The 16,019-nt window shown below is 43.0% G+C and overlaps 1 protein-coding gene across 1 annotated transcript in view; it reads right to left on the reverse strand.

The window, feature by feature from the left end:
• LOC308284797 (band 4.1-like protein 3) overlaps positions 1-16,019 on the reverse strand; it is an 85,304-nt gene that overhangs the window by 16,088 nt on the left and 53,197 nt on the right. Inside the window, exons 11-19 of the mRNA XM_080725524.1 lie at positions 15,241-15,338; positions 14,023-14,198; positions 11,376-11,587; positions 9,803-10,438; positions 7,583-7,636; positions 5,878-5,913; positions 4,621-4,686; positions 2,874-3,059; positions 119-202 (exon numbers count right to left, since the gene is read on the reverse strand). Coding sequence (XP_080581650.1) covers positions 119-202; positions 2,874-3,059; positions 4,621-4,686; positions 5,878-5,913; positions 7,583-7,636; positions 9,803-10,438; positions 11,376-11,587; positions 14,023-14,198; positions 15,241-15,338 — 1,548 coding nt within the window. The remainder of the gene's footprint in view (positions 1-118; positions 203-2,873; positions 3,060-4,620; positions 4,687-5,877; positions 5,914-7,582; positions 7,637-9,802; positions 10,439-11,375; positions 11,588-14,022; positions 14,199-15,240; positions 15,339-16,019) is intronic.

Genomic DNA, 16,019 nt, shown 5'->3' on the forward strand with positions numbered 1-16,019 from the left:
CTACTGTATATACGTATCGCTGTGCCAAATACTTGTAGAGCTCAGGAATAACACCACCAACACACAAAGCGTATAAGGTTTTATAAGTGTGATAAACATGATCTCTAAGGGTTTGTACCTCGGCTGCATGAGCTTCCACCTCCTTGCTCGTCTCGTCTCCCTCCGGCTCTTCTTCTTCTCTGGTCTGCAACGGAGACAAACGCTGCTCAGAGACACAAACAACCACACAATAGACGGGCTGTGTCCAGCAGCGCAGCAGTGACAGCCACTGCGTCCCCCCATGACGCAGTTCTGTATCTCCAAAGGCTGCATTTCAGTGGGGTTTCGACCGTTTTAAGTAAATTGTTGATCTTCTAGACTAGAGCATACATGGGCAACTGGCGGCCCCCACCTTCACTTAATGCGGCCCGCAGGTTAAAATCAGAATACTGATATTTTATTGTTACAATTCCAAACATGCAAACGTGACCCTCTTTCATTACTTCAGTCTATATTAGTAGCTTAATGATTAGTATAGTAGTATTAAAATGTTAGTCTTTTCTATGACCAACATATCTGTATTTAAGTTCATAAAGTTAACAGAAGTATAACTACAGTAAATCCATTTGAAATGAATTCAAAATGTTACATTTCAGGATTCCAATTAAAAAATAACAAAAAAATATTCAGGATTCAAATTCAAAAGAAGCAAAAATAGCATATAGATCGGCTATTTTTGCTGCTTTTGTATGACATAATAGAATGGCCCCCTGGAGTGAGTGTGGAAATATAGTGGCCCTCTCCATCATCAAAGTTGGCCAACCCTGTTCTAGAGACTGTAATTAGTGCTGCTCATTCAAACTGCACGATCGTGTCGGATCGCTCACGACGAGACAAGGACAGCATGAAAAACTGACCTCAACAACGTATGTGAACACAACCGCGCAGGTCAAGCATATCACTGCTTAATGTCTGTGGCAGACAACAAGTATAAGTACAGACAAGTGTACATGCTAATTAGTTGACAATAAGATCACTGGATGTACTTGGGATCAACACAAAATGACTCGCTGGGTTAAAGAAAAGTTCTGCATGCGGTTTTATTCCCACTATTGAACTGTTAATGACAAATCTTAAATGCATAAATGCAGCTGTATATTCGCCTTTATGTGAAGCACTGAATTGAATTGCATTTCATGTATTGAGTGTGCCATCTATCACCAAGTGATTCTTTTGTTCTAACGTGATGCTATATAGACACATGATGAGAGTAAAGACTGACAGACTCAAGAATATCTGCCCTGGAGCCTTTTTTGAACCCATTTAGGCCTAGAACTATTGAATGCCTTAACCAGTGAAAAATAGCAGATATACAAGCTCACAGTGCGGCACCGAGTGCCGCGCTGCGAGCTTGTAGATCTGCTATTTTTGAAAAAGTCGTGAAAATGTGTGCAAATCTTTGAATATATGTATTTTCAAAGCGAACGTTTGTAACTCAAATTTTGCTTCTGGGGGGTCCCTTGAACTAAATATTTTGGGGGTCCGTGGCCAAATAAATATAATTTTGGAGGTCCTTCACATGAAAAGGTTTGAGAACTACTGACATAGTAGTCTCTCAAGAACAGACTAACTGAGCTCCATTTAACTCATTGAATGCCCTTTTCAAGATGGCCGCCAAGTACCAGGATGCCACGTTCCTAAATTTCTAGTGCACGGATCAATTTTTAGTGCACGGATCGTGCACGCCCATGCACCATATATGCACCATATGTGTAGTACTTTTTAACAGCTTTCAAACAAAAAAATCCGCTTGGAAATCCGTTCAGGCATTCATGAGATACAAGCCTTCAAAGTCAGACAAAACAGCCATTTTTGACATTTTGAAAGATGTGTTTGTTATGGGGCTAAACATGCAATTTCGCAATTGCGATCATGCCTAATACATTTGAGGCATTTTTAGATTTTTTTTTATAAAAAAATGTTTTGAAAAAAAAAATGGCTTCCAACTCGGGAAACTCGGGCTGTGGCAGCCTGGGACTACTGTAATAACTCGGGAAACTCGGGCCTTGGCAGTCAATGAGTTAAGTGAAAAGGACCTTTTCTTTGACGATGGCTGGCCAGATTGCTGACATAGAAACATAGGCACTCGGTGCCGCGCTGTGAGCTTGTATATCTGCTATTTCTTTATATTTAAAGCATAAAATATTGCGTCATAATGTGTTCAGGCCTAAATGGGTTAAATACATCTCTTTAACAGACGGTACTACAGTGCAGAACACTGGACCACAATGGAAACAAGCCCCTGGGGCTTTCTGTGTTATAAACCTTGACTGTTAAAAATCGGGTAAATAAGGTACACTGAATCAATCCATCAACCAGAATGTAGATCCTGAGCTGGACTCAAAGCCACGATAGCGTACGTAAAACTTGATTTGTACTTCATTTGTGTGCCGGTGTCGTGTGCCAAAAAATATATATAATCTAGTCAAGTGGGACTTGTTGTGAGCTTGTACATCAGCTATTTTTGGAGTGCGACAAAACAATATATATGTATATATATATATATTATATACACACATGTAGGCTTGTGTCTAGTAAATACTAAGAGCAAGAACTGGGTGCCAACACTAGACCCTTAATAGTGCACTTAACTCACTCCCTTGTCCCTTCTCAGACTCATGATAATAAGTGTGATTCCTGAGCTTCAGTAGTGTGTGTGTGTGTGTGTGTGTGTGTGTGTGTGTGTGTGTGTGTGTGTGTGTGTGTGTGGGTACTGTATATAACTAACTTTCTATAAGAGACCCCTTAGGCTTAGAGGTTAACACCATGCTTCACACAAACACACACACACACACACATGCTGTTCAATAATACAGTCATGTACTGGAGCTTACGTCCTGGGAGTCGAGGGGTACTATCATGGGTGCCTCGTCCGCTTTGGGTGAACGGACAGGGGACGACGAGAGTCTCTTCTCCCACTCCGTCATGCCCGGGGCGTGGCCGCCCGTCTCCAGAAAGGAGCGCTTCAGCTCGCTAATGCTGGTCTGGTGCTTGACCAGGTCCTCCGGCGGCTCTGTGTCCTAGCCCATCAATCAGTGATATCAGTGATATATATATATATATACAAGGGGGATGAGGGCCAGACGACGGGCACAGGGAGATGGAACGGCGGACCATGCTCTAACAGTAACCTGATGATGGCAGCTTAATGCATGTAACGATGAACCGATGAGAGTAGGGAGGCGTGAGGCACAGCTCAAGTGTCTTCATTATGATACATACTGTACTGTAATACAGTGGTTCTCAACCTTTTCAGGCCACGACCCCCCCCAAGAAGTCATATTTTAACTGCCACCCTGACGAGCACTAAGAGTTGAGGCATTACATTTTGTATAACACGGTTCTATTGTGAAAATAGCAGATCTACACGCTCACAACGCCTCGCGTTGCAAGGGGTTGTGACCGTGTAGATCGGCTATTTTCACAATTTCTGCCACTAATACAGCATTTGATAATTCAGCCAATGTTTCATTTGACATTTTAGAGGTATTAAAAAGTCCTTAAATTGTCACTTTAGAAAGGTGCAGATACCCTCTATACACTTAAACTTTATTTTGCTTTGTTTACTGTTCAGTGAGAAAACAATATAACAAATAAAGTTCATCATCTGGAGAGCCCCCAAAATAACTTGGGTACGCCTCTGGGGGTCCCGACCCACAGGTTGAGAACCACTACTGTAATAGACCACCTGTATTCTAGGTTTTTATAGTTAACTTAAAAAAAAAAAAAAAAAGAAGAAATCATTGAGAAAATGTCTTTATAAATGTATATTTCATACATAATCCTAGCTTTTTGGGTGGATATGAAAAATCCTTTGGCTGGGCAAATGTACTTTTTCTGACCTTTTTGAATCTCGCCCATGACAAATACCCCATATTAATTATTAAACTAAAACTTTTCACAAAATAAAAGTGAAACTAGCAAACCCGCTTTAAGATCTAATTAAAACTAAACTGTAATTGAAAACTAAATAAAGTCCAAACAAAATACAAATAAAAACCAATGAAATGCAAAACTATAAAAACCCTGTTCTACGCCTCTGTAGACTTTTCACAGTTCATTGTTCATGGCTCCTTTTGTTCTAGTTGCAATGCAGAACACCTGTGAACACTGCAATTTCTGAGTAGCTTGCACACCGAGCAAAATAACTGCAAAATTCCACCCAAGTGGTGGCTGTTACAAGAGCAATATAAATGAATCTTAAATGCAAAGGAAGCATTTAAGTCCTGCTTGCTCTAATAGAGATACATGGCTTCATGCATTTAGGCTTAATGGGTTTCATTTTGTACAACACCCCCAATACTCGTTTTACGATTAGAAAACTGCAAACATCGACTTTGTTATTATTTGTTATCGCTCTATCTCACACAAAATGAGTCTGGGCACCCATATTAAAGACACACTGAGACAAACGAGCAATGGCAGATCAAAATCCACTCCGTAAAATAAACAGAAACTGTCCACTATTTATATTCATTGTCAACGGTGAGTCAGACTTATTTGTCGTCACTCCAGTTAGGATTCCTCAAACCAAAAGGTGCGCGCATGCATACTTGCTCCATGCGTTGTCGTCTTACCAACCTCTAGCATCAGATTACTATGCTTGATAAAGACGTTTTCTCCCTTTACTCGTCTTATGAAACTATACTGTGAAGACAGAGGGGATAGGGATGGAGGATGAGCGGTCGTCAATTGTAGTTTGTCGCTCAGTGCTGCATTTATAAAGTTTCATCTGTAGAGATTGGGAGTTTTGTCTACCGTGGCTGCACATCAGGTACAAACTAAAATCCCAAAGTGTTTTGTTTAGTAGCACAGATAAGAGAACATAATTCCACAAACAAACAACTAGATTCTTCGACACCAAACTCGCAGCAACAGAAACTTGAATGTAATTACACCGCTTAGAAAAAGAAGCACAACGAATACGACAACAATGAATTGGTTTAGAAGCATCGGTTTATGAAGTGAAACTGTTCTGATTTAATGGAGCGGTCTGGTTTGTGCACAGTTGGTCTCTCAAGCCAGAGTCTGTAACCCTGCCTCGTAAAGGTTGTGACATTCTTGTTTGTCATTTCTGTTCACAGAAATACATTTTAAAATACATTTCTGCTAAGAAGCAAGCTACACAATACTTTGAATAATTTACATTTACAGTCTTATTTACATGATTGAAAAGTTGAATCTGAAGTGGGGGGAGGTGGGACATAATACTTTATATTCTACTAATTTCCAGTAGTCTGAGGCCTTAGGGAGATAGAATGGTAATTTCGTGCTAATCAGTCTAAAAGCACCAACTTTTGGCCCCAGAAAACGATGGTTTAGTTTTGTGGGCGTTTTCTGGGGCCATTTATAGCCCAGGGAATGTTTTTTGTACAAAACAAATGCTTGCAATGGATTCAGCATCATGACAAACTCCTAGTTAGACCCCTCACATCCTACTTAAATACCCAGAAAGTATAGAAAGTCGATGGGAGCCCAACTTGATTTGGCCGCTGTGGCGACGCCGAAGGTCGCCGACTCGGGCGCCCTAGCTAAATCATTAGAGCATGTCCTGGGTTACATCTGTGCAAAATGTGGCGCTTTTAGACTGATTAGCACGCAAAATCCTTAAGGCCTCCGAACTACAGCGCTTCCGATGTATAGAGTTAGGTGGAAGCATAACACTAAATGTGTGAGTCAGCAGCCCGTCTTGAGAGACTAGTGCACTGTGGGTGTAATGATGTGTCAAAAGCTGCAAGACAAGAAGGAAGGAAGGAAGCAGTATGGCACAAGGTTACGCTATGGCTCAGTGCATGGGGTGGAGCTGCGGTGCAGTGAGCTGTGGGTCACCCAGTGTACCTGAGTCCGCATTTCAGAGTCGTCCTCAGCATCCGACTGGCGGCAAGCAAAAGAGGACATCACAGAGACCGGGAGAGAGAGAGAGAGAGAGAGACAGAGGGAAAGTGACAGATGGGGACACGGAGGGAGGGGTGAGAGAAATGAAAATGACACACGAGGAGGGCCAAAGGGGTGAGGGGGCGAACGGAGAGAGAGAGAGAGAGAAAGAGGAAGGAAGGTAACGGGAGGTGTGAGACGGCGATGTGGAGAAATGGCGAGAACGCCAAAGGTGAGAAAACAATAAAAGGGTGAGAGAGAGGACAACAACAGCGAGCGGAGGAGACACAGAAGACAGAGAGAAAAGGAAAATGTGTGATGAACCAGAGAATATCAAAGTGAGAAGGTGAGAGACATCAGAGTAAAGCATTATGTAAGTTCATTTCAAAGAGTAAGCTTAGAGGAAGGTCGAGGGGCACTATCACTCTATTGATGTGCAGTTCAGTGAAGCTTTTTTTAATGGCAGTCATATTGATATAAATAGTTTTGTAATGGTACTTTGATTCACATGTGTTACCAATTAGTGTAGCCAGAGCCTTTCCAGTGAGCCAGCATGTACAATAGAGGGTATGCGCATGCTTAAAGTGAATGGCAAATCGAGTGGCAAATCGAGTGGCAAAGTGAGTGGCAAAGTGAGTTTAACGTTGTTTAACATAGTTTAATGCAATCAGATAGGACTTTACTTTGTGGATGTTTGGGCTGTCAAGGCCAGAAAGTAGTTTTTTGGCACTCAGTAGGCGTTCCTGCATAACTTCCTGGTACGATGATGATGTCACGCGCATACCCTCTATAGCAGCTCCTTGACTAACCTGAATGGAACAACCTTATTTAGTATCACTAGTGGCAACACTAATATTCCACAACTATGTATGTCAATATGGCTGCCTTGAAAAGGTATATTGTTGATGATCACCATAGCCATGGTCATAGATAAAAAAAAAAAAAAAAAAACAACAACATTCATGTCACAATCCATATAAAAACGCTTCCGGTGCACAGTCCAAATACGGTCTATGTACCAACACTACATCAACTTGACTCATATTCCCTGAAGTCAAGGTCATTATTTTGCCATGAAAACAGTGTACAAGGACAATGCCGAGGCTACGGCCTAAAAACCACGCACTAAGGGTCAACTGTAGAGTCAATCTTTTGTTCGACACAACTTCAGCAGCGTTTAAGAGACACAAAGGAATACTAGTGTTACGGTAGCTAATAGAACGGTAACAGAGATTTAAATGCTGAACATTGTGATAATATCCCTAATGCAAATAGCATAACATGCTTCAGAGGAAAGTCTTTTCTCACTTTGATTACGAGCATGCCATCCAATAGAACTCACTGAAGCAAGAGACCGTGTCATAATGGATCAGTGACCAGCACTAGTTTGATATGCATTAGGTGATACAGTGTTTATGGGTGTCCATTTGGTTCGATTTGTACACTCTAAGAGTTACAGAACTGTAAAGGTCTATTTCATTCCTAACTACCAATCATTTACCTGGACCCTATGTTGAAATGAGAACCAGTGAATTGGATCTCATGTCTTTTCATATAATTAAAATGGAATATTACCGAACTACTGAGGGGTGAAATAAAAGCATCATCATCAAGCATTATTATTTCTCCCATGTTTTGAAGTCTACGTTTTTTCCTTAAATGTACAAACCTCTGTGGCTGTCGTCTCCTCGTCAAAGGCATAGTCAGTCTGTTCGCTGTCGGTCTGCGTTGTCAAAACAGACCAGAACCGTTCCGATCGGAAAGCGCAAAAAAGACAAGGAAAACCCACCTCGTCAACATTTACAGTACAACAACAAGCCATCGTTTGACAACAGAGGCTGTTCATACCAACAAATGGACAGAATGGAAATGTACTGGTTGTTGTTGTTGTTTTGTTGTAAGCTAGCTATAAGCTATATAGACAGTACTAGACAACAATAAAGATTACGGTTTAGCAAAGGAAGGGAAACAGCAAAATAATTTAAAGCAAGCACACGTTTGCAAACAGACTCAGAGGAAGTTGAAACCTTCGGTCAGTCACTTCACAATTCGTGAGATGTGTTTTCCCTGGATTCTTTTGGTCAGGCCAAAGTCAGTCGGTCTACATTTCCAAATGGCATATGATTTGCGTTGGCGCAGGGTATAAATAACACCGAATGAGCAATAATAAGACTTCTCCATTTTGATTGTGATATGGATTTTTTTCACGCCAAAGTCCTATTTTTACATTTATGGAATTTCAATCCGATTTGATGATATGATTTGTGACGGCGCAGGGTATAAATAACCCTGGATGAGCAACAATAACCGGATTCTCCAATTTGATTGTGATTTGCTGATAAACAGTAACCTGAAGTTCAGGCCTCCCCCCTCCTCTGTATACCATGCAACATGACACTAGACGGGATGACAAGGATGCCGTGAGCCGTGCCGCTGTCTCTCTGCATCACAATATACATGTGTGACTCACAAAAGCGCTGCATCGGGCAAAAACTATGACTTAGCACTCTAAGCTGCTTTTCCTCCCTGCGAGCCAAGAAGCCCCGCTGAGGCACACAGCTCCAATTCAATGGGTTTTTGATCTTTATGCCTCGTGTGGCTACAGCCTACAGGACGTGTTCGGCGAGTCGCAATGCAGAGAGACTGTGACTGACTGAATGAGCGCACGCTTGTCCGTGGAAATGTTTTCCATGCCGCTGACGCTTGTTTTGTAGCGGCTGTCGCCGCTACAAAGCCATGACTGACGATGAGAAGACAGAAATGGGTTAGGCACAAAGCTAGTGAATGGATTATCCTCCACGTTCTTAAAATATGAGGTTTGAGTGAAAGCTTTTCAGTCACTTTGGATGAGGATAGGTGTTGTCTACAAATCCACATAATCCACTTATCAATCAACTTTTTAAAGATGATGTCAGTGATATGTTGTCAAATATATTCGTGCTATAGAGTGTTTGTTCAGTAACAGTAGTCTGCTGGTTTTCCCATCTCCTTAATAAACACAAAATAAATGATATCCAATCAGGTAAGAGAGAGAGTAGCACAAAGATAATTCATCAGCTTCATATTTTTGATTCATGACTTCCAATTTCACTTTATGTTTATCCTGTATCCTTGAGGAACTCTGTCTCCTGATTGGACAACATTGGTATCCCAACCTGAAAATGTATTTTACTTAAGAGCTGGAGAGACGGGGAGACCCCTGTTACTAAACAATCACTCAATAGCAATCACACAATCACTTTAGCCTTTGTAAAGTGTCTTGAGATAACTTGTTATGATTTGACACTTTAATAAAATGTAATTGAATTGAATTGAATAGCAGTGTTTTCTAAAGAAATAGAGAGTATTTAACGCAAATTAAATTAATAACTAAATGCATAAAGAAATCATTTACACCACCTTTAACATCATTATGAAACTAAAATACTCAATAACGGCACTGGTTTTGTGTCTAACCCTCTCATTTAGGGTCACTAGGGTGGAGTTGATACGGGACCAATCCACAGGGTGGGGGGGGATGGTTTTGGAGAGAGAGAGAGACACTTGCATGATCATCTCTGTGTGACGCTGATGAGGCTGATGAGCTCTACAGGATGAGGGGTGTGACCAGGCAGAGATGAGGTTCTGAAAGGAGGAACACTGACAACAAGACACTGGGACAGACACGACGGTCTCCAGGTCAGCTCTGGAACCCCGCAGAGCGGCAGAGGTGCAGGACAGTAAGGATCAAGTAGATCGATCTATCGCTAAGAACCGATGCCATGAACGTTACGTCAGTCTAAAGCCGAGGTGGGTGGTGGGGAAGGGGGGGAGGGGGGGGGTGTACTTGAACACAACAGGTTAACGACGTAAACGCGTTCCAACGCGCGAAAACACAACACACACACACCTCCTCCTCTTCCTCTGAACTGTCATGGTCACTGTCATGGTCATGGAAGCCCTGGGCTATGGAGGCGGTCAGGGAGGCTGCCTTGGGCTCCAGGTAGCAGAGGCACAGCGCTAGCGGGAAGGACAGCGTGAGGGCGTAGGGCACGGAGAAGGAGGTGGACAGGAGGAAGAAGAAGATGAAGAGGAAGCACGGGATGAGCGAGGGGGACTTGATGGGGAGGATGTGGTGCGCGGCCTGGGGCAGGAAGCGCATCTCCGACAGGTCGGGGAAGGTGATGTAGCCGTCCTCGTCCAGCCAGGACGACAGGTCGGGCAGGTGCAGCGAGAAGGAGAACCAGAAGCCGGCGCGGGGGAGGTGGTGGCGGTCCCCGGCGCCCCCGCCCCCCACCCCGCCCCGCAGCCCCCCCGGCCCCAGGCGCTGCATGCGGGCCGAGAGCAGCAGGGCGCGCTCCTCCAGCAGGGCGTCGCAGCGGTCGGCGCGGGCCTGCCGCCGCAGCCGGCACCCCACGCCGCCCTTGGCCGGACTCGCCGACGCTGCCCGCTGGCGCGCCGCGGTCTCCCGCCGACGCCGTCGCCGGACTTTGGGCGACGACACGGGGGAGGAGGGGAGGGAGAGCTCACACGAGTATAGACACCGCTGATGGGAGGAGGAGTGAGGGTGAGAAGACGTACGTTTGTGCGTGTGCGCGTGTGTATGTGTGTATGCATACATAGCAGGGTGATGGTAGGTGGATGGCGGCAGGAGGGGGGAGGGGTGGTGGTGGTGGTGGTGAGGGGGGGGGGGGGGGGTGGCGAGCACACACAAGTATAGTGAAGGGGGGGGTCAAAGGAAGGACAAGAAAGGGAAAAGCTAATTAGTAAAGCGCACACAAGACAAGAAGCACTTAGGTGCCTAGTCTACGGCAGTGGGTCAGCTGAAAGCATCTGGGATCTAATTCTCTCTCCACGGGCACAGAATCCATTAAGAAAGAAGAAGAGGCAGAGAACGGAAATAAAACGAAGGAAAAACACCTTACACAAGCGTACTTTAGAAAAGTAAAAGACTAGTAGTTACTGCGAAATACAGAGATGTACCCTCTCCACGTGTACTCATATTTGACCTTCAACGTGACATTGTTGCATACATTACAGCTGGAGCTTACAGAAACTAAGAAGAAAAAAATACATCCTGTGGGAGCTAGGCCTGTTATATAATCGCAATTATTTTGTCAAATCGTTTCCATTTGTCTGTATAAATTAATCTGTTGAAAAAAAAAAAAAAAAGAACCTTCGAGAGATTAGCGTAAATAGAAGATTGGCTATTTCCGATTTCTTTTTAAACAAAATTCAGTTATAAAACTATTAAATACGTCCCGTTTTGGCCGCAAGCACCCGATTTATTTAGATTAAATTTGGATAAGATTTGTCGTTTACAAAAAAATCGATTTGTTCAATGCCAAAAACACAACTAAACTTTGTTAATCACAATTATTTGCGTGACAATGAATGGTCATCGGTATAAAGTGTGTCATGGCGGTGACAGCCCCAGTGAGAGCGTGGTGGGAGCAGTCAGTCAGTGGCTGTTTTTTTTTTACCTTAGTGTCGTGTCTGTGCGGAGTGGACGGGACGGCCTCTGGCGACTCGCCGGCGTCGGTCTGAGCCTGGTCCTCCTGCTCTTCCCTCTCCTCCTCCGCCTTCTTCTCCGGCGTTACCGTGGTGATGAGGGTGCCCTTGGCGATGGCCTTGGCGGGACCGTCGTTGGCCATGTTGTCCCTCATGAGAGTCTCGTGGTTCTCCATGATAGGGGCTGCACGTGGAGAGAAACAACAAGAAAATTGGTAAAATGTTTAAAAACTTCGCAAGTCCCCATTTTGTCATTCACAAACTTATTTAAACTATTGATTGTGATTGTGTTTTTGCATCATCATTATCATCATTTTCCAAGAGTAAGAAATTCCCCATTATGGACAAAGTCAGAATTGATGCCATACTACTTCATTGGCAGCTTTCACTGACATTTTTCTTGCGACACAGAATGTTGTATGCAACACACAATAAACACATTTGATAAATCACACACAAAAACAAATGAACTACATACATACACACATTAAGACAAAAGCAATGATGTCCACTGTTCTGCTTAGCCCTGGCCAGATTAAAAATTGTAGCAAAATCAAAATTGACTGATGAACGAAAGAACTTCTGTACTTCCATTTCTATGGTAGCAACTTAAGGTAGCTTTTCACCAGAAGAGACTCAACAGATTACAACAGAATGGCAGGGAGGTCAGTCGGTTGGTAGGTGTGAATAAACGTTGCTGAATGCACCTGAGAGCCGACACGGACTACTATGTTGAAAAATAGCCTATGGCTTGATGTCTTTTTCAACAACAAGCCCGCTGCTATCGCTTCCCTACAACTTACGACCTGACCTGATGTGACAGCGTACAGTATACCCAACATCCATTCAACAGCAGATATTTGGCAAGAGACGCTTTCTAACACTTACTAGCTTTATAACGTATATGCAATGCCCCGACTGTAACTGAAGTTCCAACGGCATTCAGATATTCATAGAACGAAATTACTTTCACCGAGTGCGTAACAAAGACACTGTCCCCAACTCCACACATGCTGCAAAATGTCAGCATGTCTGTGAAGAAAACGCCTTTCGTTTTTTATAGCGACTGATCTTATTATCCTGGAAAGCACATTGTCCAATGTGCTGTGACTGAAAAGTGCCAAAACTCTGTGCTTCTTCAGCTTTCAGGTGATGATTTTCTGAATTCTTTCTTGCCTCTTAAAAATAAAAAAGACAAATTCAAGAGAACAAAAGAGTGATTTGCAATTCTAAGCAAGGGTTTTGTCAGAATGTTTTTTCACGGTTGACTTGACTGTCTTAATCTCTTCCATGGTTGACTTGGTTTCACTGACTGCTGTGGAAATAATGTATTTTCATCAGCATAGAAAAGCTATTGAAGTTCAATTATGTGTAAATGTCTAAAGTATAACTTCCCTTCTTCCAACACATAAATATAAAAAAAGCCAGAAGAAAGACTTTAGTTTAGCATAAACATATAAAGCAGGGGTCAGCAACCTTTTTGAAATGAAGTGCCATGTTTTTATTTTCTAGAGTGTCAGTGTGCCGTGTCAACATACATTTTAACTCATTGAGTGCCAGCGCCCTCTAGGGGCCAAAGAATGCCAGCGCATCTCTCATAGGCGAGCGCTTTAGCTTCCAGGACTTCACCTTCCAGGACCTGACGTGCTCACGTTCATGCACGGCATGGAAATGTCCCGGATGAAGATGCTAACAGAATGGCTATTCCCATTTTGTCATCTAAAAGATCATTTTTGGGCGATTTCGCCGTAAATAAACCTCGCGCCGCTTCCCTATGACACAATCCAGAGATATAAGCCTTTAAAGATGTGGTCTTTCATTGGATTAGGCGGAGATTGGCGATTGCGTTCGCAAATAACGTCCGGCCGGGACGTTGCTAGCTTTCGGCTAGTAGCTACAAAAATCAGGCCAGGCTTCAGAAGGCCTCTTATCATTTTTATTCATTTCATTAAATATCCCGGACTAGTTCGGGATAGGCACCCTGGAATACGTCGCGCCGCTTACAATGAACATTGGGTGAACATTGGGGGGGTCTAAACTTTATTTTAAACCATTTTCAATGGAATATATCGTCGGACAGAGTAGAATGGCTTGCTGGTTAGCGGCTAGCGAGCCGGGACCACCCACGTTGCTCCAAGCAGCTCGGGGTAAGTAAAATAGCAAATAAAAAATTGTTTTTGATCCCGAATATCCCGAACTAGTTCGGGATAGGCACTGTATGAGTTAATGACAAATATTTTTACATATTTTAATTGGCAATAATCCACCTCCCCGACTTCCTCCCCAGTCTGAGTTCAGAGTTTTAATGAATGTAGAATTTTGTGCAAGATGAAATTTGATATAAATTAGCTAACTTCATTTAATTGACCACATTAAAAAAAAAAGATGACAACAATTTTTGACATTTTGACTGGCAGGACATTGTTATAATGATCATTAGACTCAGAGCAATAATCTACCTATCTTCCCAACTCCCTCCCCAGTCAGAGTTCAGAGTTTTAATGAATGTACAATTTTGTGCACATTTCTGCACAATTTATTCCACTTCCCCCGGAAACACATTTTAACAGCATTTGCTGGCATTTTCACCCAAAAAGGCCCAAACCACTGCCTCCTCACCTCCGTCAAGGCTCCGGGACATGTTGTAGCGTTTGCTAGACGAGCGCTCGAAGAAGGGAGCGGGTCTGATGATCTGAGAACTGGCCCGGCGGGTCTGAGCTTGCGTTCTGCCACTGTAGCGAAACTTGGAGCCCAGACCCAGGAACTTCTTTGGGGGAGCCTCGGGGGAAACCAACCTGCCGTCGTTTACAATCAATCACATTAATCACATTTAGAACAACGGGTACACATTATTGTGTATCGTTATTTTATGCTTTAACTATTGAAAAATAGCAGATATACAAGCTCACAGCGCGGCACCGAGTGCCGCGCTGCGAGCTTGTAGATCTGCTATTTTAGAAAAATCATGAAAATTCGAATTTGTACCCGATTCTATAAGTGTCTTTAGAAGATTTTTTTGAAAAACCTATGTTTCTATGTCAGCAATCTGGCTATAGCCATCGTGAAAGAAAAGGTCCTTTTCACTTAACTGGAGCTCAGTTAGTCTGTTCTTGAGAGACTACTATGTCAGTGGTTCTCAAACATTTTCATAAGAAGGACCCCCAAAATTACATGTATTTGGCCACGGACCCCCATCTCAAAATATTTAGTTCCAAGGACCCCCCAGAAGCAAAATTTAAGTTACAGACGTTCGCTTTGAAAATACATATATTCAAAGATTTGCACACATTTTCACTTTTTCAAAAATAGCAGATCTACAAGCTCGCAGCTTGTATATCTGCTATTTTTCACTGGTTAAAGCATTCAATAATTCTCACAACTCCAAAATGCAGGTACATGAGCTTGATTCTACATGCCTATGAAAAAAGAAAAATAATAAGTGAAACAAATTGAACCGCTTCTGCTTGATTGGATACTCCATGAAGGAGACGTTTTAAAACGGCAGGCTTGTATTTTATACATTGTAGGCCATTTTTCCTTCATCCAAAGAGAGAGTTTCTAACCTAAAGAGGGAGTTTCTCAACTAAAGAGTGTTTGTCACCTAAAGAGAATTTTACCCATTATGACATGAGGCCGATTCTACAAATGCCTTCTAAATCAGTGGTTCTAAAACGTTTTTTGTGCCAAAGACCCCCAAATTGATATGTATTTGAAAATGTTTTGTGCGGGGACCCCCAGAAGAGAAGATTTGTGTAAATAAATTCATAAATAGCAGATGTACAAGCTCACAGCGCTCACAGCGCGTCACTTGCGTGGCCTAAAGACAGGGTTCCTCACCTGAAGAAGGTGTGGTGCTCCACGCAGACCTTCCAGAGCCTCTTGGCAGCACGGTGATTTGGAAGTTTGAAACCGATTGTGCTCTCAAACTGCTCGAACTGCAATTGGGAATGAAAGTCAGATCATCACAAAGTCTCCTCAAATATGTCTGCTTTTCAAATGTTCTGCTCATTTCTGAGCAGCGCTAACCACTCCAATACGTGGCGTTGTGTTTTTCACCATGTATTTTTCAGAGGGTTTTCCTATTGGATGACGTAAGTTTGACGTAAGCTTTCCAAGGGTTTTCCCATGGGCTTATTGCGACCGTAAGGTCGCAGTTTAGTATGAAAACCTCCACCGGCCGTCCGTCGGTCACACGTGCGGTCGACGTGTGATGAGGTCACGATGAGTCATCTATGCCCAAATATAGATTTCTAGGTCAGATGGCCCATAGAGTTTGTGATGTCAAACCTAGCAACCCAATATAAACAAACCTGATGTCAGACCTGAAGTATCCTTTTATACCCATATATGGAGATACAGAGATCTCCATATATGGGCATATTAGAAAGCCCATATATGGGCATATACGGATGACATCAGGGATATCCATATATGGGCATAAAAGGGACAAGGGCTTACAGTTAAGAGATCTCCATATATGGGCATATCAGAAAGCCCATATATGTTCATATACTGATGACATCAGGAATATCCATATATGGGCATAAAAGGGACAAGGACTTACAGTTAAGAGATCTCCATATATGGGCATAAAGGGACAAGGACTGTTACAGTAG

The sequence above is a fragment of the Nannobrachium achirus genome (assembly GCF_963921795.1).
Source record: "Nannobrachium achirus genome assembly, chromosome: 5".
NCBI classification, from domain to species: domain Eukaryota; kingdom Metazoa; phylum Chordata; class Actinopteri; order Myctophiformes; family Myctophidae; genus Nannobrachium; species Nannobrachium achirus.